At 29.1% G+C, this 27,013-nt stretch overlaps 1 protein-coding gene across 3 annotated transcripts in view; it reads left to right on the forward strand.

Moving 5' to 3' along the window:
• The window catches only part of LOC107448802 (aldehyde dehydrogenase, dimeric NADP-preferring-like), a 38,503-nt gene extending 14,416 nt beyond the window's left edge, over positions 1-24,087 (forward strand). For all 3 annotated transcript variants that reach the window (XM_016064143.3, XM_016064144.3, XM_016064145.3), the window contains 6 exons: positions 433-559; positions 2,739-2,809; positions 4,271-4,386; positions 9,834-9,969; positions 11,257-11,407; positions 23,489-24,087. In XM_016064143.3, the coding sequence (XP_015919629.1) occupies positions 433-559; positions 2,739-2,809; positions 4,271-4,386; positions 9,834-9,969; positions 11,257-11,407; positions 23,489-23,518 (631 nt within the window). In that variant the 3' untranslated portion in view covers positions 23,519-24,087. The remainder of the gene's footprint in view (positions 1-432; positions 560-2,738; positions 2,810-4,270; positions 4,387-9,833; positions 9,970-11,256; positions 11,408-23,488) is intronic.
• Positions 24,088-27,013: the final 2,926 nt, after the last annotated feature.

Genomic DNA, 27,013 nt, shown 5'->3' on the forward strand with positions numbered 1-27,013 from the left:
TATATATATATATATATATATATATATTGTATAAATTTATATATATATAGCATAATAAAAAATTAAATAAAACACGAAGAAAATTAGGAAAAACAATAAGTTTTATTTATTGCGCATAAGCTGCAAGTAAATAGAACTCAGAAAATAAGTTCAAAATGTAGAAAAAAACAAGGGAAGAACAATGAAAAAGGGGAAAAAAATAAAAATAATAATAAAAATAAAAATAACAAAATATCAGAAAAAAAGGACAAAAAATTTTACTAAAAATTTTAAAAGATCCGGAAAATAAAGGATATAATCTTTTCATCAACTCACACGATTATATCCGCAAAAAAGAGTGCTTTCTAATATTGCATATATTTTGCTTTAGCTATATTGATTAATAAGTCGAATTGTTTTTGTTATTTTTTTAAAAAAAATTTACATTTCTAGACGCATTCTAAAATTTCTCAATTGTGGGACGATAGCTGTTGGTGGAGAATGTGACCCCAAAGATCTCTATATCTCACCGACGATTCTCATAGATGTGAAAGAAACAGATGCTGTCATGCAAGAAGAGGTATCATCAATGTACTTTAGATATCTATAAAAATAAATTGACACTTAGAGAAAAAAATTTATAAAATCAAGTATCATTGTAATAATTTTCTTTTATAACACTGTATGGTATGGATTTTTTAATATCGCGATATGTCCTCAGAAAATATCTATATTTTGAGAAATTATTTGAATTTACTTTATTTTTAGTTTAAATAATATTAATTCTCCAATTGAAGAAAGAAATTTTTTTTAACATTTTAAATAAGCATAGTTTTAAGTTTAAGAAGTCAATGAGCAGGAGAAAACAAGAGATTTTTCAAGTTAGTTAAACATAGCACTCACGATAATATTGTTATCAATTATTAGCGAGAAATTATCGGGTTCTATAAATGTAACTATAATCACAAAATAGTCATGTCTGACAATTGCCATTGGCGATAATCACCGTGATATATCGTATCTCCTTTATATATAGTATTTGTTTTACATGATTCTCAAATCGTGCGAAAAATACACCGGGAAACTAATTTTTTTCTGGTTTATGAAACTTTTTAACAGATCTTAGATACTTTCGTTTGACTGATTTCAAATCTGAAATCAGTTTCTCTCATCAAGCTACAATTTTTTTTAAATGGCATTTTTAGTATTTCTTTTTTCAAAATGTACAATGCTTAAAAAAATAATATATGAGAGTCATTCAAATGAAACCTGGTCAGTGCGTCTAATTTTGCATTAAACGTAACTGGGCGCCACGTAACTGCATGTATGGCGGCACCATCTATTGGTAGAGAGACTGACGCATGCGCAACGTTTGACTTTGCATAGTGACAGCGTGGTTGCACGTCGAAGAGAAGGTGGTCATACAAGTTATCGTCCACTACGGAACAGGCAGGCGAGTAAGCAGGAACAACGAGTTTCGGTGAGAAATGCTGGAACATCCACCGTACAGTCCAGACCTTTCACAGTGCGACTTTCCTGCTTTTACACCTCTATAACAAGCTGTTCGCGGACATCGATTCACAACGGACGACGACGTGTGTGACTAGGTCCAGGCCTGGATCCGACAGTAGCCAACTAGCGTCTTCAAAGATGGAATAGGCCAGCTAGTGTCTAATGGGATAAATGTGCCAACAGTTTTGGCGACTATTTTTGAGTATATGTACTGTGTTTGACTACATTTGTGAGTTATCAAAATCGCTACTCTTACTTTACGATAGTGGCCGGGTTTCATTTGAATGCCCCTTATTTAACAGGGGGACGTGTAAATGTTACAGCAAGCTTCTAAAGGAGTTAGGGCACATCATCAGGATTAAAATTGCATGGGAACCCATGACAGAAATGTTGTCAACCACCCCTAGAGGCACTTCTCTATTATGAATCTTTTCTTCGTGTGCTTCTGAACAGGTCATAATAGAGAAGCGCATATACAATAAATGAAACCTTATATGACCAGCAATTCAAAGCGATTATGTTTTACTTATTTTAATTTTATTATTACATATATTTATGTAGGCTTGTATAATTACAAAGTGCCCTTCATAAGCCCTTATTGACTTGAAGAATAGATAGCTTAAGTTAGAGAAGGGCATCACAAATATACAATCAGGGTTAAGGCGGATTCGTACCACTACCTCAACACTACTGAGCGTTTAGTGGAACGGCGATACCGCTCGGTCAAGTAACTGAGCAATGATAACCCAGCAAAACGAATTGGTTTTAATTTTATCCCAATAGAATCGGGAACAAAAAGTAAATATAAATGTAATAAAAAAATTTTAAATCAAAAAATTTTCTGATTTTTTTTTTTTACAATTAAGATAAAAAATANAACCTTGATTTTTTTTTTTTTTTTTTTTGATGTAGCAATCTGTTAATTGCCCAGAAACAAAAAAAAAACATTGCCATCATCGAGGTAGATGAGTGCAGTAAAAAGGGGTCAGTAATGACTGTATAAATTTAATGACTTTATATTCAAATATTAATATATCTCCTAGAAAAATTAAAAGAACCAAGTTGGGTAGACTAAACATTATTCAGCATCACAGATGCTTTTGCTTACGATATTCAATTTAAATAGCTTCTAACTAAATTATTTTTCTTAAAAATATTTTGACTTACAAACGAGTATCTAATTTTTTTTAAATATATAATTATTTTGAATATTTTTAATATTTAATGTTAATGTAATTTTTTTTCAGATATTCGGTCCTATACTTCCAATTCTTACGATAAGTAGTCCAGCTGAAGCTATTAGTTTTATAAATAAAAGGTATGTTATCAATCAATTTTAACAAAAAATCACTCCCATAAGCATTCTTTTTTTCATTAAAATCACTTCTCAGTTTTCCAACACAAACTAAAATTTTAAATTATGAATGAAATGTAATATCTTTATGTAGATTTAGCTGAATTCCCGTCCTTCTTACGGGGTGAAAAAAAAACGTAAATAATCGATGAATCAGTTCTAAATAACATTTAAATCACGCACAAACCTAAAGGATGTATACCTACCAACACAATAAATAAAGCTGAAATGTCTCCAATTTTACTTATTTATCATTTGTTGCCCTTTCCCGTGGTAACAAATAATGAACACTGTTAGTTTATTATTTGTTACCACTGTTAGTTTATTATTTGTTAATATCTATTTGATTTGGAAAAACACATTTTAAGTAGTCCATTCAATCAAAGTAAGAGCTAACTGTATTCAGTAGCATTTTTTTCAGCATTTAACTTATTTTATTTCAATTATCGCTAATGTGAAATTATTTAGTTTTGTAGTAGCACGTTGTAAAAGTATAACTGTGAACAAAGTAAACGCGTACTTTTAATTAACTTTAGAAATACTAATTTGGTGAAGTAGTCAGCGCTTCGTACCACGTTCACATAAACCATATAATTTATCTGATATAACGAATAATGAATAATTAATTATTAAAGTGCAATAAATTCCTTTTTTTAAATTATGAGAACTATAAGTTATCAAACATCAATGATGTTACCTTAAAATATTTGAGAAATAAAAAAGCACGGTCAATAGTTAAATTTAAAACGATTGCTCATTACTAAACCAATCAGAAAATTACATTTTCGCACGTCTCACCCAAATGATCTAATTGAGGCTTTTGAACGACTTAGGATCGAGGTCTAAAATTGACCTTTGCAGCCACTGTCTAAATTTCAGAGCCATAGACCAAACTGTTCTGAAATTATAAGAAATTAGACACACAAGCAAAGACAGGCACACGAACTCTCCATTTTATTATTATAGATTTATTATTTAAAATAACCTTTTATTTCGAATTTACCGAAATTTTAATTTTATCATATTGCAGACATTGGAACTATGTATTGAGTCGTGAGCTTGTTGGCGCAAACCTTTGACTTTAGCCTATATCCGCCCCCCCCCCCCAAATGGCATTAAATCACTATATCTCAAATAGTAAATTCTATTCATCCAAACAAGAAATTAACATCAGAAGAGAAAATAGTTGAAAATCCACCAATCCTAAGAGACACATTTACCAAATGTTTTATTCCATTAATAATTTCAAGATGATATTATAAATTGGACAAAATATTATTTATTTTATAATTAATTAAAATTTTTATTATAGGATAAATAAGAATAATAACCAAATTTAATGTATTTTAAATTTATGCTACTTTTGAAATACCCTGTATTTGGTTTATTAAACTGTTACTAACATTTTGTTTCTTTTAATTACAGAGAGAAACCACTAACATTGTATGTATTTACAACAAATAAAACTATTCTTGATAAATTCCTGTACTCTACATCTAGTGGAAGCGTGTGTGTTAATGATACTGTAGTTCACTTATCAGGTGAGAGATTCAATTTAAAGATTTTAATTATGCAGTTTTGTATGTACCACTTACTTTATAAATGAATAGCAAATGAGATAGTTAGATGCAAGATGCAGTCGTTTTTGACCTTTACGAGCAGAATTTTTCACGATATTACTATCAACGATAATTAATTCACAGTCAATTAAAGTTTTTGACACTTTTCTATTAGCCAGAACACTCCCCGAATACAATCGAGTGCTCAAACTTCAGCTGGAGCTCTGTGCCTGAACACAATGCCATTAACAATTCTTTTCTAAATCTTCTTTTTTAGTCAACTTGAAAACATATTTTACTTTATTCATTCACTGACATTCACGGAGGTCTGGGCTGAACACCTTCAAGACGAAAGTATTTAGTGGAATGGAGTAGCCAGCCAGATCTCCCGACCTGAATCCTACAAAAATGTGTCTGGAATGCTCCCATCAATTGCAGATCACAACCTTTTATTAGATATCTCCCAGGGGGGTTGAGAACTATGTCAAGGAAGAGTATGATATATCGTTCGAAGATCTTAGACGTAATGTATCATTACATTTGTCAACATTGTAAACAGCTGCCTTGTTATAATATTTGCATTCTCGTCTTGGAGAAACATACCCCGAACTAAAGATCTTACAAGTGCCATTTTTACATATGTTTTTTGATGCTATTTAAATTTGCGATTTTGAGTTGGTCCCATTCCCTCTTTGTTAACATGATGTTTACTATATTTCGATGTATTTTCATGTAAAATTTCACTTGATTTGGTTTAATTCATCTTGAGATCTCCGTGATAGTGTGTCTGTTCCTTAAATCTTATCATAAATTTGTGTTTGGTTGGTTAGATAAAATAATTTCCGTTATCTGAAAAATTATGTAATTATTCGAAACGTTGAAAAAAATATTGATCTTAAATTTCAAAACCGTACATAGCTATTTTTGTTAAGTACATTGAAGAATCTTTTAATTTCCAATCTCTTTGCTTCTCCTTTTTTTTTCATATTTTTTTTTTAAACAAGACTATTATAATTACAAAAAAATCGATTAAATCTTTATTTTGAAACGACAAACTAATCTGAAACTTGAAAACTAAAAGAAATTTTAACCATGGGAGAAAGCGACACCTTTGAGGTTTCTTTTAATTGAAAAGAATAAAAATAATAAAATAAAGTACGTGAGTGATAAAAGGAAAACAATTTTCAAGCCTGACTGCTTATGAAAAGTGTTAAACTAGGTTATTTCTGTTCTCGCAGGTTTACTTTTAATGAAAGAATCCACCGATTCTTCTTCTTTTTATTTCCCTTTTTTCGATAGAATCTTTTATATTTCATGTTTTACTTCAACATTCTTTTTATTCCGCTAAAATAGTTTTGAAACCCAATTAATACCAAGAAGCCCAATTAATATCTTTTAAAGCTTCCAAGAGAAATCTATTTGTGAGATCATTATATCAGAATAAATCCGAACTACTTTTAAAGCATTTTATCATGCTTCCCTAGCCATAGGAAACATGTCATTTTGTTAACAAAAACTAATGAGGTTTCAGTAAATAAAAGGAAAGTGTTTAAACGATGAGCATTTACTATGCAGCATATTCGATGGTTTGAAATTGCTTGGAGAATAGAATTTAAATTAAGACTGGTTGTCTTTAAAACCTTCTTTCTGGTAATCCAATTTACTGAAGTTATTATAAAATTAATAAATAAAGCGTTAACATTCCTAATATGTGCGTGCAAATTACTACACTCTTCTATGTGTCTTTACAGTGAAACGCTACATAGAATATTTCAAAAAATTTAATGAAACATATGCTAAAGAGATTTTTCTGAAATTTTTTACAGCTGAAGCTTAATAAGATTAAGTTCGGCTTAGGATCTATTCAGTTTCTGTACCCCATTTATACCTAAAAATGCAAATGTCTATACTTAAAAATACTTACTTTTATTTGAAATACTTAAATTTAGTTTTTTTTCCCACTTAGTAAATGTTATGTTGTAAATTATTTTTATGACTTATCTTAAAAATACCATTGAAAGTTAAAACAGTTACTCATAATGCATATTTCAAGAAACTAGAAAACAGGTCCTTGCGATAGTCTGGTCTTGTTTATAGTTCATTTTCAAAAATGTTTCAGAAGCTAAAAATAAATTCTGTAATTATTGTCTTGTTTTAGAACTTAATAGGCATATCATATCACTAAAATCTATAGGTACCTCTAAATAATAGTACAATGGGAGAAAAGATTGCCATTTCGAAAAATTAGTAGTTTAGGTTTTGAAGAAAAAAATACTCTTCTAGATTACCTGATAAATCAATGCCTTAATCCTTTCCTTCTCGCTCCCATGAAAATGACAGGGTGAGGTTTCGCCCTCTATTTCTCGCTCCCGTGATATTGACGTTCAGTAGTAACGCGCCAATAAGAATAAAACTAATTCATTTCTTTTGCCCGGAAAACATTTTATTTCACATTTCACACACCAGATGGCAGTACCAGGATATTTTTAAGGTAATTGTAGATGGTTAGTTTATTTATAAGAGTATAGGAAGGAAATTCGGTGCTACTTTCCAAATTGTGACGTTGGCCTTTGTAATACTTTGAAATTAATCGCACAAGAAAAAAATCACTAATCTTTATTTAAATTATACGTAAGTTTAATAAAATGCTTTTTTAATGTTTAAAACACATATTTTTTTAAATTTTCCTTGCTTTCTGGAAAATCAACATTAAGTCATAGTCAATGTTGGTTTTTCTTAAAAATTTACTTTTTTAAAATTTCAAGCTAAAAACAAATCAAGAATTAAAAATGAGTATATATATTGTTCATGCACATATTTTTATATAATTTTCAGGGATAAAAAAATAGGCACTTTTATGACCGTTTTCTTGAAAATTAACCAATTGTTAAGGGGTTAACCACCCCAATGATCATGTGAAGATCTCATTATAATTAAATTTTTATCCCATTTTAAAATTAGAACTTCTTCAGCTATATCTTATTTAGTGCTAAATAAAAGGCACGTAAATTTAGATCAGTTAGGGTAAACAATGCACTCAGTAGACTTTAAGGTTCGATATCTTAAAATAAACGAAAGTGGAGCTGCCCGAAGATTCAAATATAAAGCATTCATATAATTCGTTTAAAAAATTCTACTGTAAGACTTCTAACTTTCAATTATAAATAGCGTCATTTTGTCTTAAATTAGGTCTCTATTCCAAGTACGAAATTTTACCACATATGTTTGCACTCAATATGCAATAAATAAATTTACATAGAAAAACAAGCTTTTTTAACGCCAACCGCACAACTTGCTCCACTCTAAGAGAATTATTTTTGTAAAGGAATTGTTTATGCCCATTGTGCAAACACAAAAAAAATTCTAAACAATAATTCTATTGGTACGTTTTTTTTTTTTTTTTTTTTTTTTTTTTTTTTTTTTTTTTTTTTTTTTTTNTTTTTTTTTTTTTTTTTTTTTTTTGCGTTTCATTGCCTTATTCTTAACTCTTATAAATTAAATTTTGATGTTATTTTGTCCGCTGCTATTGCTTATAGGTATTTTAAAAATTCATATGGTAACGTCACTTTCTTTCAATTGTTTCGTCGTCAGCCTTTCAAAATGCTGGAAAAATCAATCAAAATTCTGCAAGCTTTGGTTTTTTAGTATCGATCACTTATTCTTTTAAACTATTTGTTAAACAAATCGGAGATGTTGGAATCCTTGCTTTACATTTTCTAAAAATCAAACAAAGATTTCAACTTGTACGGAAATTATACAATAGCTAATGTATTAATTAAATCAGTAGTAAATTTTTCGGTAAATTTTTCGATAGTAATTTCTTTCCTTACGAAAAGAAAAGAAAATGATTTGGGGTGTTTTTCATGCAAAGGCTTTGACCACTGATTCCTATTGAAAGATTGTCGAACAACAACCTGTCAAAGAAAGTAATGATAGAAGAAATGAGGCCAGCGGTAAACAAGAGGTTTCCATGCAAAGATAACCTTTTTAAACAATATATGAGTGAATACATAATTCCACAAAAAAAAAAAATGCGGGGATATTTTGGCAAAATTAAAATAGATCTTTCAGAGTGGAAACACTCTCCGGATCTGAATCCCTTACATAGAGATTCTATGAGTATCTGCGAACAAAGATAGGCAAAAATGGATACCCAAATCAAAATTATTGATGATACCATCAAATCATTTTGATGGTTCATGTTAGTTTCAGTAAGATTCATGATGATCCAACATTATTTTATGATCATCATCATCCAATATTTTCCATTATGCGTTCATGGTTTTTGATAAGCCAGCAAACTTCCATCATTCCATGATGGAAAATGCTAATTTAATTCTATGATAGTTAATCATCAAGAGAACCTTGATTCTCATGGACCAAAAATCTATGATGGCCCATGATGGTTCCAACTATACATTTCCAAAATGCTTTAATGGGAATTATGGTTGGTTCTCAGGAATATACCATCAAAACAATTTGCCTTTTTTTTTTAATATTGGCCCATCATAAATCAATCAGAGTTCCTACATTGGGATGATTGTTGTTCATGATCGTTCTAACATTTGATTTCTAAGAAACTATGATGGAAATTTCTGAAGGTTTAACAAGAACAAACCATCAAAACAAGTTGCTATTCTTTTGTTGGACCATCATAAATCAGTCCGAATTCCTATATTGTTTGGTTACTTATGTTGGTTACTATCAAAAATATAATGGTTCATGATAGAATTATTGATGGTTACCATTAATATTATGTTGGTCCATCAATGGAAAACCATCAAAAATTTTGACTTGGGTATCAGAACAAGAAAGTGCCACATTTGTTGATTGATTCAAGGTAAAAGTATGAAGAAATTATCAAAAAACTGAAAAGCATGAAAGGATCTATCCCAAAGTGAAACTGTTTTAGAAATCAAATGAAGAGCATAATTAAAAACGAAAATGTATTAATATTGTCTATTAGCTGTTGCTTTGAAAGATATGCGTTTAATTTACTATGTACTGCACACAATTTCATACAAATTGAAATTTCTTTAATTTATTTACACGATTCTACGGTTCAACTTGAACGGGAACGCGTGGTTCAATTTAACACCATATTTCGGTTTAAGCAAATTTGCTCGATATTGTGAGAGATTTCGCATATGGTTATTTCATAACCTAACACTATTGAAGCTTCTCAGCACATGCGCGAAAATTTCACTGCAAATAGTAATATTTCAAAAATATAGAAAATAATATTAGCGTTATGGCTAAAGTAAGATGAACACTATGCAAAATCTCACTATTATGTCTCAAAGTTAAATTTACTTTTCTGAGAACATAGAACATAGTACCGGAGTCATTTTTTAAAGAAACGGTAGTGCAAAATTCTACTTTTTTTACAAAAATTTGTGCAATCATATTAATTGCTACTCTATTTTCAGTTGATTCTCTTCCATTTGGCGGAGTTGGCATGAGTGGTATGGGAACATATCATGGTAAATATTCATTCGACACCTTTTCACACAAGCGATCCGTTCTAGTGAGAACATTAAATTCATTTGGAGAATATCTGGGAAAGTAAGTTTTTTTTTCCTTCTTTTCTTGTTCTTAACTGTATCTACAAAAAAAAATATTTAATTTTATTCATTGAAAATTATTTATTTAATTTTTGGAACTAATAGTCCGGAATGATATCGAAATGACAATATCGTGATATACACCGAAGAGCCATTACATTATGGCCACCCTCCATCTATAACAATGGGCTCACACAGGTTTTCATTGTTTCTCGCCCAGGAACAATATTTTTATGAGCACATTAGGATCCATAATCCTCATGGAACAATCCCTGACGTCTGTAAGCTACTTGAACATAGTTGCAGACCAGGTTCACCCATTCATGGCAACAGTTTTTCCTGCGGGGAATGGTGTTTACCAACAGGATAATGCACCATGTCATAAGGGTCGAATCGTCGAGGAACATTCCTGTGACTTTCAAGTCATGTCTAGGCTCCCAAATTTACCTGACCTTAATCCAATAGGCCATTTGTGGTCCTTCTTGGAAAACCAAATTCGTGCTGTCACGCTACCCCCTCGCAATGTGAGGAAATTGCAGGACCAGTTGGTGAGCGCTTGGTACCAGATACCTCAGACTACCTATCAGCACCTTGTGGAATCAATGCCACGGCGGGTGCTAGCAGCTTTAAGGGCTAAAGGTGATCCTACATGTTATTAGCATAGTGCTCATAATGTAATGGCTCTTCGGTGTAAGTCTTTTATAAGTCAATTTTTCTCGTCCTCATGTCAGTCATATTTAATCATAATAATATAAAAATTATCTACAAAAAAACTTTTTAATTTTATTCATTAAAAATTATTTATTTAACTTTTGGAACTAATATCCCGGAATGAAATCGAAATGACAATATCGTGATAAGTCTTTTATAAGTCACGTTTTCTCGTCCTCATGTCAGTTATATAACTGTATCTACAAACAAACTATTTACTTTCATTCATTAAAAATTATTCATTAAAAATAATTCATTTATTTTCTGAAACTAATAGCTCGGAATGAAATCGAAATGACAATATCGTGATGTATAAGTCTTTTATAAATCACTTTTTTTTCGTTCTCATGTCAGTCATATAACTGTATCTACAAAAAAACTATTTAATTTAATTCGTTAAAAATTATAAATTTAATTTTAGGAACTAATATTTCGGAATGATATCGAAAGGAAAATATCGTGTTATATAAGTCTTTTATAAGTTGTTTTTTCTCTACCTCATGTCAGTCATATAATCTACAATTTTAAGACTGAAATATTTTAAATCTTCAAAATTGATATGAAGTTTTTTTTTCAGGGCCAGATATCCTCCTTATACCATAACCAAAACGAAAATTTTGAAAAAGTTCCTGGTAAAGAGGCCAAATCTGATACCCACTTATTTACCTCAATTCCTGATTTTTCTATTAGGAATGATATCTGCACTTGCTCTGAAAGAACTCATAAGAGTAAGTGGACTACTTATTACACAGATTTTTCTTTTTAAAAAAAATAAAGCAAACATCATACATTGTATAAAAATCATTTTCATGCAAAAATTTTGGTTTTTTCAAATCAGTCAATTTCTTAACCAACTAAAGTGATAGTGAGTTCAATCACTGCATTTTTTATCAAATCATTCAACTTCTCTATTATTATATATTTATCTATTATTATATATTTATCTATTATTATATATTTATCTATTATTATATTATGTTTATAGATTGCCTATTTTTTAAATTTACTTTAGCAAAGATTCGAAATTAGTATTAATAACGAATAAGCCTAACATTTTAAGCTTTTTGTCTTAAAAGCTGATTTAATACCTCAAAATAATGTACCTAATTAGTTTTAAAAAGGAAAAAGTTTCAAACAATCGTATTTCTTAGAGTATCAATTTTTGAGCTCGTATAAAATTCGAATAAATTTTTCCCGCTTGACTTCAAACTTAAGCTGTATACTTAGAATCTTTCACAAAAATACTCAGAATTTTTAGTTTCATTTTATTGCTTTTTTTTTGTAATCGGCAATTTTTTGAGAAATTTGAATTTAAAAAAGTGCACTATCCTGTCAAATAAAAAAAAAGTCTAGGTACGTATTGCTACTAGGTAATAATACTAGGTAATTTAATACTAGGTAATTATTTATTTATATCATCGAAATCAATTTTATTTTTTGCCCTAATTTAATCGCCTTAACCGTACAATCTTCAAAAAGATAAGACTTAATAGGAAAAAAAGGCTCTACATTGCGAAAATAAGTTTTTTTTTTCTTTTTTTTAAATACACCTAAATAAAATTTGATGTAATTACCTGATTTTCGTTTACTAAGATGCAATATTTATGATCCAAAAACTTTAAGTATGATAAATAATTTGAGTTGACGCAGTTACAAAATTAGACTTAATAATGTCCTTTATCTTAATAAACATATTTTTTATCAACTGTTTTAGTTTCTTAATTCTTAAAATATGGAGGGGTTTGTCGCTATCAGGAAAATATTGTTCGAATAGTTTAAGAAGGAGAGCTGTTGGACTTTTGAATACCTTACTGTTAGTGTAGTTTTTTGTGCATTCCAACATTTGAAACTATTTAAGCAAATTAAAACAATTTGGTGCACAATTTTAAAACTATTTTGTCAAAAGATAATTTTCGTAAAAAATATTCTTCGTTGATTATTTATAATTTCCTATTGTCAATTTAATTATGGGGGAAACTTTTTGAAATGCGAGATACGAATACATCATTTGAAGTATATTATTTTAAATTATAAAATATAAAATTTGAGCAAAATTGATTCAATAGTTTAATTTAAGTAATAAAATTTCAAAAATGTCAGGAGTTTTTTTTCTTCTTTTTCCTGGAATTTTATTTTTAAAGAGCAAATACCATGATTCCGCCGAAATCTGGATATGAAAATTGCACAGCTGGAAATAGATTAATAATGTACTTACTTCCTAATTTTACTTTTTTTTGCCCTTATTAAAAGTAATAAAAATGATAAGTAATTATCAAAAGTTTTTACATAGAATTATATTTTGATGAATAGTTTTATAACTGTAGGCAAATTTTTTTTTCATTGCCTTAAATAGTGCCACAGATATAATGAGACACACAAAATGGGGCATTTTCATTTAGGAGTCCAAAATTTCATCCGCTCTTCTGTCTAACTGTTGGAATAATATTTTCCTGATTGCGGCTACTACCTTTCCCTCCCAATATTTTGAAGGACAGGAATTCGAATCAATCAACAATAAAATATAACGGGAGGGATATGTTTATTTAGAAAAAAATACTTTTTTTCTGATTTCGCCTTTTAAACAATTGTCTGCTCAAATTTATACGCACACGTAAGTTAAGCCCCTCAAACAATTAGATTGCATCTTAAGCATTGCTTAGGAAAAAATAATTTTTGCGGTTCAGTAGTTATTATTATAAAAGACCTTTACCGAAATTTTCATTTATTTTCTTGCCTAAAAAAAGAAATTTTCAAAATAAGCTCATATTCTACCGTTTTTACAGTGTCTTTACCAAATAAATTATTTTACAAGTGAAATTCCCGGATAGCAGGGAACCTAAAGGTAAACAATGTATTTTCATTTTCCTTTGGTTGGCATAGAAAGGTTGACAAATTAATATTTTTCTAAACTTAGTCGAAATACTAATATGTCAATCTTGTTTCCTTAAATAAAGAATAAAGGCATGCAAAAAACGAAAAAAAAAATCATTTTTTCGCTTTCACTGTAAACAGTATTTTTACCTCCTTTTTTCATTCTAGCTTTAGCTAGGCTCTCAGTTGCAAGATTTTGTTTGTGTTGAAAACTTAATAATCAGGCCATCCTTCACTATTAAAGTGTATCAGAAAATTTATAAACGCCTGCACAAATAAACCTTGTTTCAGTGATAGTCATAAAATCTAAAATAAACCTTGAGAAGGTATATTTATCCTCGGTTTGAGAACTCTTGATTTGCAGATAATCTACTCTTGATTTGCAAATGATGATTCATTATCAATTTTTTTTAACTAGGTCTTATAGATTCGATCTCGATATAAAATTGTTGTTTATGCAAACTTAATTCGAACATTATGATGGAAAACTAACATAGTTAAATTTAACATTGTTTTAAGCTTGCATGGTTTATTTGCTTATCATTTATAAATCTTGATGAGCTTTGTTGATAAAGGTTGTTGCTAAAATTAAACTCAACCTTACACTGCTATCAGGGAAGGAATTTATTGAAAAATGTAGGAATAGCAGAGCAACTAAGCATTAGAAAAATTTATTTCAGTCAAACCTCGATATCTCGAACTTGAAGGGAGAGGAGAAAAAATTCGAGATATCGAGAATTCGAATTATCGAAAATCGTATGTTATCGATGGTAGAATAAAGAAAAATGCTCTTTACATACCTTATTTACCATTCCATATTTATTCTTAAAACACTTTTTACACTTTCATTTAAAAAAAGATTGAATTGTTGTTTGCTTTAGAGATGTGTAAGAAAGTTTGTCTATAACACTTTCTAAGTGGACTAAAGCTTTAAATGTCTCCTCTGACATATTCGGCTGCCTCTCAATAAATCTCCTTACAGTGTCCACTGCAGAAAGTGCTTGTTTGTTAGTAACATTGAGCGGTAAATCCTCGATTTCCTCATCCTCTTCTTCTGATAGTTCACAAGAAGCTTTCGTTTGAGCGATGATATCATTGTCATTCCACTGACCACACACTGTTACTGCATCATCTACGTTTACAAAGTTATGAAATTCCATGTCATCAAGCTTCATGAGTCCGGTCAATTTGTTCCAATCATTTTCGGTGTAGTTTTCAGCAGAATTAACGATATTGATTGTTTGACTACTTTTGTGATCTTTAATGAATCCAGACTTCTTGAAGCCATTCTTTATCGTAGAGGAAGACGCATCATTCCATGTCTTGTCAGCCATTCTTAAAATTTCTTATTTTTTTGGAATATTTTCTTAATTTTAGAAAAAAAATCTACACTATTTATGGAAAAAAAATTCAAGTTATAGAGGGATTAGAAAAAAAAATTTGTGAAATCAAGTTTTTTTTAACATTGAGTGTATAGGAAATTCTAAGGGAATTTTTTCTTCTTCGAGACATCGAAGAATTCGTGAAATCGAGGTTCGAGTTAGCGAGGTTCGACTGTATTAATAGTAAAGTTAATAGTAAAGTTTTATTGTTAATTATAGTAAAGTTCTTGTTAACTATAGTACCTTGTTAAGTATATTAAATTTTGATTCAAAGTACACACAGAACACTTAGATTTTGACATTTTCAATATTTATTTTCTCCTAAACTTGAAAATGTCAGTTACCCCCTTTAATCCAAAAAATCGCGGAAATAAGAGAAAAGTCGGAATCCTTTTTTTTCTTCTGCTGTGTAAATTGATTTTGTGTGTGTTTAAGTTATCACTCTCAAAATTTATCTGTTTCGTATGCAGCGAAAGCACGAACGCGGCACAAATGAAAGACATTTTGAGTAAATATTACAATGCTACACATCAAACATGTGTCGACATCGTAAATCTTTGACAAGACAAGTTTATAGTCCTTGAGAAGAAGAGAATAAATATTTTTAAAACGGAGGGAAATATTTGTTTATATTTTATATCAACTTTGATTTGGAAAGTGACAGTTTAAGATCCATATTTTCAATCAAATTTAGCACACTGAAGTGCTTCACAAAATTATGGCCTCAACAATATTTTATTTAAATTTTAATAAATAAAATACTTTTGTAGGGATTTTGAGTTCATTTATTTATTTTTAATTTTTTTAAAAAAATGGGTAGAGCTATTTAATTATGTACCTTTATCTTTTGAGTTATGTTACTGTTGAAGAATTTTTTTTTCTTCCACAGCATAACTCAGTCCGTTAGAAATTATTAAATTATTAACCTCCATTTGACCATAAATAATTGCATTATTATTTTTAGTTTCAGGAGAAAATGTCTCACAGTTTCATTTAATTGTTTTAATGCATTTATAAAGTAAATAAATGCCTTAATTAAATAAATAATCCCAGGAACTGTAGCGGTAAGATATTATTTGAATAAAAACTTCATTCGCTTCAAAAGTATACAAATTGGAAATAACAGTCGACATATTTCAAGCGCTCAAAAACAGGCGCACATTATTGCACGTCTGGCAAGTCTTGAAAATGGGCGTCTATTTTTAATCGCTTGAAACATGTAGACTATTATTTCCAATTTATATATTTTTTAAGCGAATGAAATTTTTAATCAAGCAAGTGCCTTAATTGCCTTTCGTACGGGAAAATATTCTTCTGTTCATTGCAATTATTAGAAAAACGATATTCAGGATTTTCTATAGAGACCGTTGTTAATATATATTCTTAGAACCCTTATGTAAATTAATTATCAAAAAATCAAAATCAAAAGGTATACAAATTAAGGGTCTTATATTAGTATTAAAGTGTGGAAAAAATGAAAACGCTATCGAAATTCAGCGAATCACTACTTCTGAAGTCTGGACTGAAAATATGATATCTATTTGATTGCCGAAGATATCAGACACGAGTTAAGAGACGAACGTTAAAAACATCTTCAACTTTCACCAAGCAATCAAACTGGTTTTGATGTTTTTCTCCCCTACTTCGTGATTTGGAGTTGACTGATTTCGATCGTGTTTCTGTTGTTGTTGCTAATCTCGGAATCGTCTAGCAGCGCTAGACGACTCCTATGAATCCGAACACCTCCAAAAAGTTCATTAAAAGACTGGAGTCTCTCAGGACCTCGTCTTTACCGAATCCCAGGGGTCAGAATATGCGCAGGGGAGGTCATGTCTGTCTGATGACATTCAGGATAAATTTTTTGGCCCCGGTTGAAAGTAAGGGATCTAGTTTGGATACTCAAGAAGCGTGAAAAGGCAGTTTGATGGGCTCTCGGTTTAAGATTGAAAGATTCGAACGGTTTTTTTGCAAAATACCAAGAGTGGTTGGGAGGAGTTCTTATGGTTTTGTTTAATTTCATTTTTGCCAGGGAAGAAATTTCACTATAGGTAAGCTTCCCACAATGATCAGTGTCTTCTTCGGCAGCGGATTTGGCCAAGAAGTCAGCCCTCTCATTCCCATCAGCCCCAACATGTGAGGGAATCCACTGGAAGTGTATAGTTTCTGTTTCTGCCTCGCTTAAGCATTAACTTGAGACAAGCAAACTTTTTTTCACTTCGTGACGCGTCAACTTTTCTTGCCAATCAATTCTAAATCATCAATTCTAAAAACATATATTAACCCTTAACGGGTCAATGCCGCCATATGGTGGCTAAAATCATTTTATCGTGTTCTCTCTCTTATTGTTGTCATCTTTGCAATTATTTTAACTATAATTAATTAATATAGTTAATCATTATAATTAATCAATATAATTAACTGTTTTAAATAATTAACCATTTTAATTAAATTTTATAGGGCCGTTTTAAAGGAATCGAACCGCTATTCGGAGGGGCCGGGGTTAAATTTTTGACTCCGTGAAGACTCACCGAGTACATGAGATAAACGTTCTCGTAAAATCTGCAGAATCGAAAGTCCTGTGTTCGGTCACTGAGCAAAATCTGGATTACAGGGATCTGGAGAAAATTTCTTTCCCTTGCATATCTACCTCCAAATGAGGGAAGTAACCTAATGAATGAGTTGTGCTACCATCTATCCTTGGGGTTTTGATCTAAGACGTACTTTCACCCTTGCGGTGCTTCCTTGTCAAATCAAAAGCGCCCCTTCCTAACTGAATTCGCACAAGGCCAAGGGCTAGTGAGTTGGCTTGCCCAAGTGTCATTAGACGCAACAACAATTAAACTACAAACTATTTTAATTATTCATTATAATTAATAATTATAATTATAGCAGGTGGGAAGTAAACTTGAAATACTTCTGGAGCGTTCAGGGTTAAGAGAAGTTGCGGATCTCTCTCTATTTGAAACTTTTCTGAAATTATATATGTTGTGTGAAAGCAGGCTTTAACAATTAGTTTATTCAGAATTGCAAATTTGATCAAATCAAGATTAAAAATACTCTGCTTTATCATTCCGAAACAATATTTTAAGCTTAAATTGTGAAAGACCTCAATTAATTTCTCAATTAAATTATGTACAACTTTCACTTTTATACATTAGTTCGAGAAAAAGTATTAAATTTTATGTTTCATTCTTAATTAGTTTGTTTAGCTATCAGATTTTGTTTCCATCAAAAATTGAAAAAATGAATCAAAATTATAAATTTAATTATTAAAAGAGCCATTTGCCACCTAAATATTTATTTATAAAATAAATGCACGGAATATACTCTGTTTATTATAAAGTAAATTTACCACAAGCTTTCTTGGTAGAAGTGTTTAAGATAATAATAAATAATAATTTTTACAATAAGGAATTAGTAAACAATAAAGTTTTAACTTTTAATAGTCTCTCTATATTATGAAATCCTAAGAACTACGGACATCACTGTTTTGAGTGTTACGTTGAGATAACGTTACATTATGTGTTTCTGAGAAAAAAATATACGTTAGAAGCTGAAAATTACGAAAGTGTATAGAAAAATTTACAGGAAGTACAATGAAATGAAAAGAAGTTTAACATTCGATAATTAATTAAAAATTATTAATTATTATAACTAATTAAGACTATTAAACTATTAAGAATATTATTAAGAATTAACTATTAAGAATTATGACTATTAAGAATTAAGTATGACTATTAAGAATTAATATAATTAATTAAGACTGTTAGACTTGCAGAAAAAAATACCATGAGGGCCACTCTACAAGCTGCTGGACTGCAATTACAGGGTCGGAATTTGGTACGCTGAAAGGGCCATATTTGTTTAAAAACCTAAAGCAGAGTTTGTTTTTTTTATTTGAAATTTTAGTTAGTTTGAAAGTTATTTATGTTTTAAGTGCTTCGTACGACTTTTTCTCACTTTTTTTTGCTCTTTGCGTTACATTTTGCTGTGCTGCCCAAAATATGTAACATTTAAACATTTTGAATTTTTTGAAATATGTAGAATAGTATAAAATATGAATAAATATGTATATTTCTTGAAACGTGTAGGAAAAATTACATTGAATTCGATGGAATAAAAAAAAATAATTTAATTTTAACTATTGGTTCGAGAATTATTAACTGTTAAACTTGTATGAAAAAAATATCATGTTTGATTGATCTGCACTCTTCTCAAATGCAACTACGAAGTTAAAATTTGACTTGCGGATAAAGCTATTTTTATTTGTGAAGTTAACGAGAAATTCGTTGTACAATTTATTCGAAAGCTATAGCAAATTTAAATGCTTCTACCTGATTTTTTTTTTTAAATTTTTTTAACTTTTCTTGCTTTGAATATGTATTATTTATTCATTGTTCTAAGCAATTTGTTTCTCCTTTGGGAGATTTAATTTTCTTCATTCTATAAACTCGCGCACGATTAGATGTTAATAAAAAGTAGCAAAAAATAGGTAGAAAGATTGCATGTTGCCAGATATAAATTTTAATATTTAAAATGAAATTTTTAAAAATAAAGAGCTTAATAAAAAGCGATAAACCTCGTTTCCTATTTGAATTCACGAACGCAACGACCTATAGAGGGCTTTGTTATTTGAGACAAATTCCTGCTGGTAGAACAACAGGATCATCAGTTGCACTGGTGATTTTTTCAGTGTAGCATGGTAATGTTTTGGTGATCCAGGGTAACTTGACAATTGTGGATAATTTAAGAAAGAAAAATGTATGAAATTCTTTCGTATGCAAGTGAAAACAAAATGGAATATCTTTTTTTTAAAGAAGGAACAAACAAACTCTTCGGAAAATATTTCTAAAAAATCTTGTAATTAGAGTTAAAACCCAGTGCCTGAGAAATCGTTCTAGTAAATTTAATGGTCTAGTGAGAAAGGTCTATTTAAATTTTGCATTCCATACTCTTTTCTATATCATATTACTTCAAACATTAAAATCATGCAAAAAGTATACAGAAGCACACAATGTTATACCATTTAATTTTGCAAAAATTGTTTTTTGACAACAATTTTTATCAAAAAATTTAAAGTTTCAACAAAAAATCACTATTTATAAACTAAAAAAAGGCAAATAAAAAATGCTTGCATTAAAAAAAAAACAATTCTAAAAATTCCTTAAATTGAAATTAAAAACTTTCATATTGTTTTTTTTTCCTAGTCTTAAAGTTCTTAATCAGACGTAGAAAGCCATTCTGTAGAGAATTATCATCAAATTCGAAAGGAAAAAAATTTACATCTAAATTTTTTATTATAAAAATCATAGCACTTACTTGCTTTATAAATCCGGAGAATACCAAATGAATTATTCTTCGTTTGAAAATTTTATTTTCAAATAATATATACATTGATTATCCCTTCATTACTGTTAGAAGATTTACTACACAACACAATTTTATAATTGTAAGATATCGATGTGAATTTCAATATGTAACTTAAAAACAGAATAGCTGAATTCTAATTGAAATTATTCATTCAAAATTTAAAAAAATACTTACCAAGAAAATGATAAAAATTATTAATAATCAACACAAATGATACTATTTTAAGTAATTCGGATGCTTCCTTATTGTTGTTTTCCGAATTATATAGATTCGGAAATATATGTACTATTCTATAAAAAAGAAAGATATTCAGTAACTATTACAGTTCTGCACGTTCTGAAATCACAATTATTCATTGGAATGAAGTAAGCATTGTTGACTTCACTTTAATTTGTAATGAATTGAAGCTAAGAAAATATTTTACCGTAGTACACACATCTGTAACAGTATGCGATCACGAAATCGGAAGTTATTGGTTGCAAGTTTGTTGATAATAGAAAGGTAAAAATTATTGAGAGATTGTTCTTCAAATGTTGGGCTCATTCTGTTTCAGAAAGATTTACCAATGTTCTGGGTCATTTTTTTTTTTAAAAGTTCTTCTGCCTTTTCCTTAGGGAAATTTTGCTTCTTATTTGCTGCTAAAAAATGGCGTCATGCTCTGCCAATGTTTTTAATGGAACTAAATAAATAAAAGCCTGAAAATATACTACTCGCTAGAGGGCGTGTTCAAGCGTTGCGATAGCGAATTGTTATTAGTCTCGTCTACTGGTAAAATTACTTTTCATTTGTGTCTTTTTATTGAAACCCGCAATTTGTATTCCTTAGATAAATGTTTATTTTCATTGATTATTTTTTAAATCTAGGTAATCGTCTATTACGTTGCTAATAACATATTAACAAATGTAAACTTTAGTAGGCAATAAAATATGTAAAATTTGTACAAAGAACAATGTTAAAGGCAAAGAATAAAATAATAATATGGTTTACCTTTCAACTAATATTGAAGAAAGGATAGTGCCATTAAAAAAAATTATACTGAGTACGCATACATTTTAGAAAAAAATAAAATATGTAAAAACTGTTATAAAAACATAGATAAAAATAATGAATGAAATAACTATCCGGCTATAACTTTAAATAGTTATTCAAAAAAAGATAATGCTACTGAAAAAATTTACCTCATAAGCATAAATTTCAGAAACAGTACAGTAAAAATCAGATTTTAAATGTACATCTAAAAAAGGTTCTGAGCTGTAGCACACTGTTAAGAACGGGAAAAAGAGTGAGAGATACTTCTTACTCTTACTGCTATTTACACAAATTAAGCATTGTTTCCTTGGCAATTTTATTTATTTATTTATTTATTAGTGCTGAATCAAATGAATACATGAGTTAATGGGTTGTAATATTTTCAAGAGTTTTTAAATATAAAAGTACTATGCACCTGAGAATAATAACTATTTGCTATACAAACAAGTAAGGTGTATATATTTGTAAATTTTTGTACTAAATTGAATATGAAAATGCCCGAGGAAATAGGTTAAATAGTTTTGGAGTTATTAGAACTTATTCACATAAAGTACAAGTCAAAAAAATACCTTCAGTGCAGAAAACTATTGCATCTTCTGAAATTCGGGTTCTATTGACTCAATTTACATGTTATTCAGCCTAAAACGTGCAATAAGAAACAATACCTAACTTGTATCTGTAACAGTTTAAGAATTGTAAATAGGCATAGGTATAAAATTGTGCAATTTACGCATGAAACCCTTATAACTTTTAAACTGTTAGACCTATTGTCTTGAGATTGATTTTATTTGATTAAACGGAAAATAATCATCTGTCTAAATAGCGAGCGATATTTAAATTTCTCTTCTCCTATCCACCTTCCAAAACCCGAGGTCATGCTACTTTTTACCACTTACTATAACGAAGGTACTTAATAGTTTACCTTTGGTTATTTTTACTTGTCCGTGTTTTGACAACTTTCAAAATGTCTTCACTGTGTTAGATTTATTTATAGTTCAAAATTAAGAATACTGTAGCATATTATGCAACCAAGCACTTGTATATTTATTCTGTATTCATGTTTAAAGAAATATGCAAATATTTACTTTAAGTGTTAAAAATGTATCGCTGTGAAAAAAACTTATGGCCGAAATTGTAAGACAAATTTTTTATTAAATTTTATAAAAATTTAAAAAGAAAAAAATGCATTTTACCGTAAAAATTATTTTATAAATGTTAATGAATTAAACGAGTCTAAAACAACAAAGCTTAGTTCAAATTTCTTATAGCTAATGTAGCCCAAAAGAGTTTCGATGCAAAATATTTTTAAAATACTTAACAGTGATAAAAGAAACAACTCCATGTTTCAGGCGGTTCTACTTATAAAAATGGTATTTTAAAGATTGAATAGTTTTTGAAGGGTTGAATATATTTGTAAGTTCTATAAAACTTGGGAACTTGTTCTAGCAACATTCTCGGAGAAAATACTCAGATTCTGTTTATCCTTTAAGTAAGTAAAAATATTAAATAAATAAAATTGGGAGCAAGTCAAATATAGTTTATTATTTCGAAATTTCTTTATATTTGGCAGTATATATCATACCGTATCTTTCGTATATTTGGTAATATATCTTTCAAAATATCAATATAACTTTAAACGAAAATTTTTTCAAATTTTTATAAACGAAAGATTAATGAATATATCTTCGGTATATTTGGTAGTTTATTTTATACAATGAAGGAAACAATATGTCGAATGTGTTTAATGCAATATATTTCGTATATTTGGCTGTATCTCTTTAAATAAATATTTTAGGAAATATCAGGAAATTTTCTACTTAAATGTATCTTTATACGAAAGATCCGCATATCTTTCTTACATTTGGTAGTATATCTAGCTAAATCAAAAGCGTAATATCATACGAGTGTTAAATTTGTCTATTTTTTATTTTACTTATAAGTTTTTTTTTATGAAAATGTAAAGAAACTAAGTTATGAAAGTGAAACTACTTTCTTTGATCAATTTATCTCATCAATAAATATAAGAAATCCATGTTTAAGCCTAATTATCTGTACCTGTTGCGATCCGTTATGTTTTAATCTCTTTAGCACAACAAAACTATCATAGCCAAATTATAAAAATTGATATAAGTAATTTTATATCTTTCTTTTTCGCAGATATTTTCCAACGGTGGATCCCACCCTTAACCAAAGAAATGACATAAGACAGACAAGCTTCTCATTGGACAATCTCAATATGACTATCAAATCGAATTGATAGTTCCACCTTCCAGCAAATTACAATCAAAGACGGCAACATCAAAAGGAAACACCTTTGCATAAAGCTGTTTGCAGCTACCATAAATAAACTGTTTATTTTCACGATTTGTTTAGTTTAAATCGTAAATATGGAGTACAATGTGTGGTGTTGTGTGCAGTGTGAGCTGTATGAATTTGAACGAATTCTAAATATGCATATTAAACCTGAACTTGCACCAGTTACCAGTGCGAGGCGACGATTTATATCACATTCAAATCAGTACAACTTTTCAATAAAAAATGAGTAAGTCCTATTAAAAAATTTCTACATTTTATGTGTAAATTTGTATTATCAAATCTTTTATTGGAATAGTCAACAAACTATTTTAGAATTGCTACAATTGATGATGTCTTCTTATATGGTTGTGAATGTTATTGTATATATAATGCATTTTCTATAATATTATTATTTTCGTGTGTACAATTTATTGAATTAAAATTATTTTATTCCATGTTTATTTATTTTTATTTTATTTACTTATTTATTTTTCTTATTTTTTATTTTATTTATTTCATTTCATATGTTTTATTATTGATGTAACGACAAAAGTTACCTCCAAAATGCTAATATTAAAAAAATTGTATGTTTGCAACAATCAAAAAAATTACTTGCCCTCCACTGTTACGAAATAAAATTTTTAGAAAAATGCTCTTTTCTGCCGTTTAAACAAGTATACAAGTGACGTTTAAATATTTTATAGTATACGAAAAATGTTTAAATAGAAAACATTTTTATTTATTGCTAGTATCAATGCAGAAAAGCAAAAAACGACCATTGTTTCTTTCTCACAATTTTAACCTTTTTTCTTTTATAAAACAATGCCTGGGTGACCACCGACTAAGTTTATTTTCTTCCTCTTAAAAGAAAAGTTCTTCCACTATTTTTAGAAACCTGCCACTCACTTCGGAAGAATCTCTTTTTGTTTACCTCATATCTATTATACCCCTTATTTTCCTTCTTAACAACTAACTATTAAAATCAATATTCACTATTATCAAATGATTTCAAAAACAAAAGCTGTATGGTCAGCAACAGCAATCAGGGAGACTATGTCCCTTAGTAATTAAGAGTTTCAAACGATTATTAATGGTATATAAAGTAATTTCTTGTGGGAAGGTTTAATCGAAGCATATGTTATTTTGCTATACACTCAATAGCTTATAAAACATTTTCCTGTTTTTTATGTAAGCATATACAGTGCACAAAATATGAAACGAAACACCTTAATAACTTTTGATGTAATGATTTGATTTTCACGTATTAAGATGCTTTCTTAATGATTCTGAACCTAGGCAAAAATTGTGCAAACGATATTTTAAATTATGAAATTAAATACAAAAGCGTACTTTCTTGGAATAAAAACGCCTTTTCTTGTACGAATTAGAATTCTAGACCCTGAAAGTAGCCATGATTTTGAAAACAATAATTTCACTTTTTGCATATTTCACCACATCTCTGGAACGAAAATAGCAAATAATTCTTGTACACAATTATAAAACTCATTTACGTAAAGATAATTTTAAGAAAAAAAAATGTTTATAATTATTTATTATTTTTCGCTATTTATTTTAATGATATTTAAACAATTTTGGAATTATAAGGTATTTAAGTTTTTATATCATTTTAACTAATTTCAAATGTCTAGATCCAAAATTTGAGTAGTCTAAAAAATGAAAATATAAACCTTTTTAAAGCAATGTACTATTTGAGATTTAATGTAACTTTATTTAAAATTCGTTTTAATTTCAGTAAAATCTTTTATAGCGTCACACTTCATTTAAGTTGCTTTAATATCAGTCAGTTACAGAGTTATATATTAGTTTTTAAAAACTTTTTCAAGAAGTACTTTGGAAATTAAGTTGTACAAGTGAATTCAGTTGAAAATATATAAGTAAAATAAAGCGTGGGTATAAATCTTTTAAAAGATGTATATTAGAAATTATTTAGTTGTATAGTATGCTAGAAATTACTTATTATTTCAGTTTATGAATGTTAGTTACCTACAGAATTGATCATACTAATCTTATAGTAAACTATACTATTCACTTAGATCAATATGCTTTGAAGATAAATAATGTTTAAAATAATATTTTATAAACTTTATTTGAGAGTAATAGTATTACATGTTATTGTAGTAGTGCTGCATGTTTCATGTTAAACTACATAATTTGAAATGAAAGATTCGTTTTCAATTCTTGAGACATTAAAATATTAAAAAAATTGAATGAAATCGGTTGAATAGTTACTCCCCCCCCCCCCCCNCCCCCCCCCCCCCCTCATCCCATCCCGAAATACACCGGACTAAATTTACTTTCAAAATATTACTGCGTATTTAATTTAGAATCTTCTTGTCAAAGCTTAAAGTTGTCTTAAACTGTGTTATGCTCCCTTATATAATTAGAAGAATTTCTTTCTTTCTCTTAAAGAGCACATATAAAAAAATCACATTTTTGTTAACCTTTCGAGATTATTTAAATGAATTTCATCAAAAAAAAAATTTATGAAAAAGCCGAAAAAACAAATTTTAAAATTTCATGATTCCAAAATTAATTCAGATTTTTTTTTTTTTTTAAATGAAATGGTTCAAATCCTTCTTTCGTCACACATAATAAGGGAAGCAAAAAACTGTAATTTTACTACGATTAGTTTTCCCATGGCATAGAAAAAGCAGGAGAAAGTGAAAATAATATGTCTAATAACTGCAGAACTAATTCAAAATCTAAACGAAGTTTGACGTGTTGCACAACTCAGCCATGCAAGTCATTTCTACTATTGTCTCAGGATAAAAATCGAGGGGGTCGTGTCACCTTTCCTCCATTCAAATGGCACTCGTGATGTCTCACATTTAATCTGCAGTACAGCAAAAAAATAGTGGTTTGAACAATTTGAAAGTGGACATATATCCGATTCTTATTTTCAAAATTAAATTTTATTGGAATGAAAGGAAAAAGAAACAATCAATATTGAAAAGAACAGTTGCGAGACCGGGTAGCGACAATAAGTGAAAAAAGAAAAAAAAGTGGTCGCCCAATTATTTCGTCAACAAATTCACCACTTTCAATAACCCTTCAACTTTACAAGAACTACATATTAAATTAAAACTTTACTTAGAAGTAATACGGTTTATAATGTGTATAAGCTAAAGTGAAAGTAAGCACTGTTCTATTACATTTGTCATGCATAACCATATTTACACTTTAACTTTTTTTTCACCCTAATTGCTGCTACCCTGAGTGCAGTGCAGATGTTCTAATAAGAGTTAACGAAAAAAAGGAGAAATATTACATCTATGAAATAGCAAGCAGAACTTTATGTATTGTATCTGCCTTTACAATAATTGGGTCGCTGTACGGAAAGTTGTACTGAAAAGCATAGACTTACCA

The sequence above is a fragment of the Parasteatoda tepidariorum genome, chromosome 7 (assembly GCF_043381705.1).
Source record: "Parasteatoda tepidariorum isolate YZ-2023 chromosome 7, CAS_Ptep_4.0, whole genome shotgun sequence".
NCBI lineage: Eukaryota > Metazoa > Arthropoda > Arachnida > Araneae > Theridiidae > Parasteatoda > Parasteatoda tepidariorum.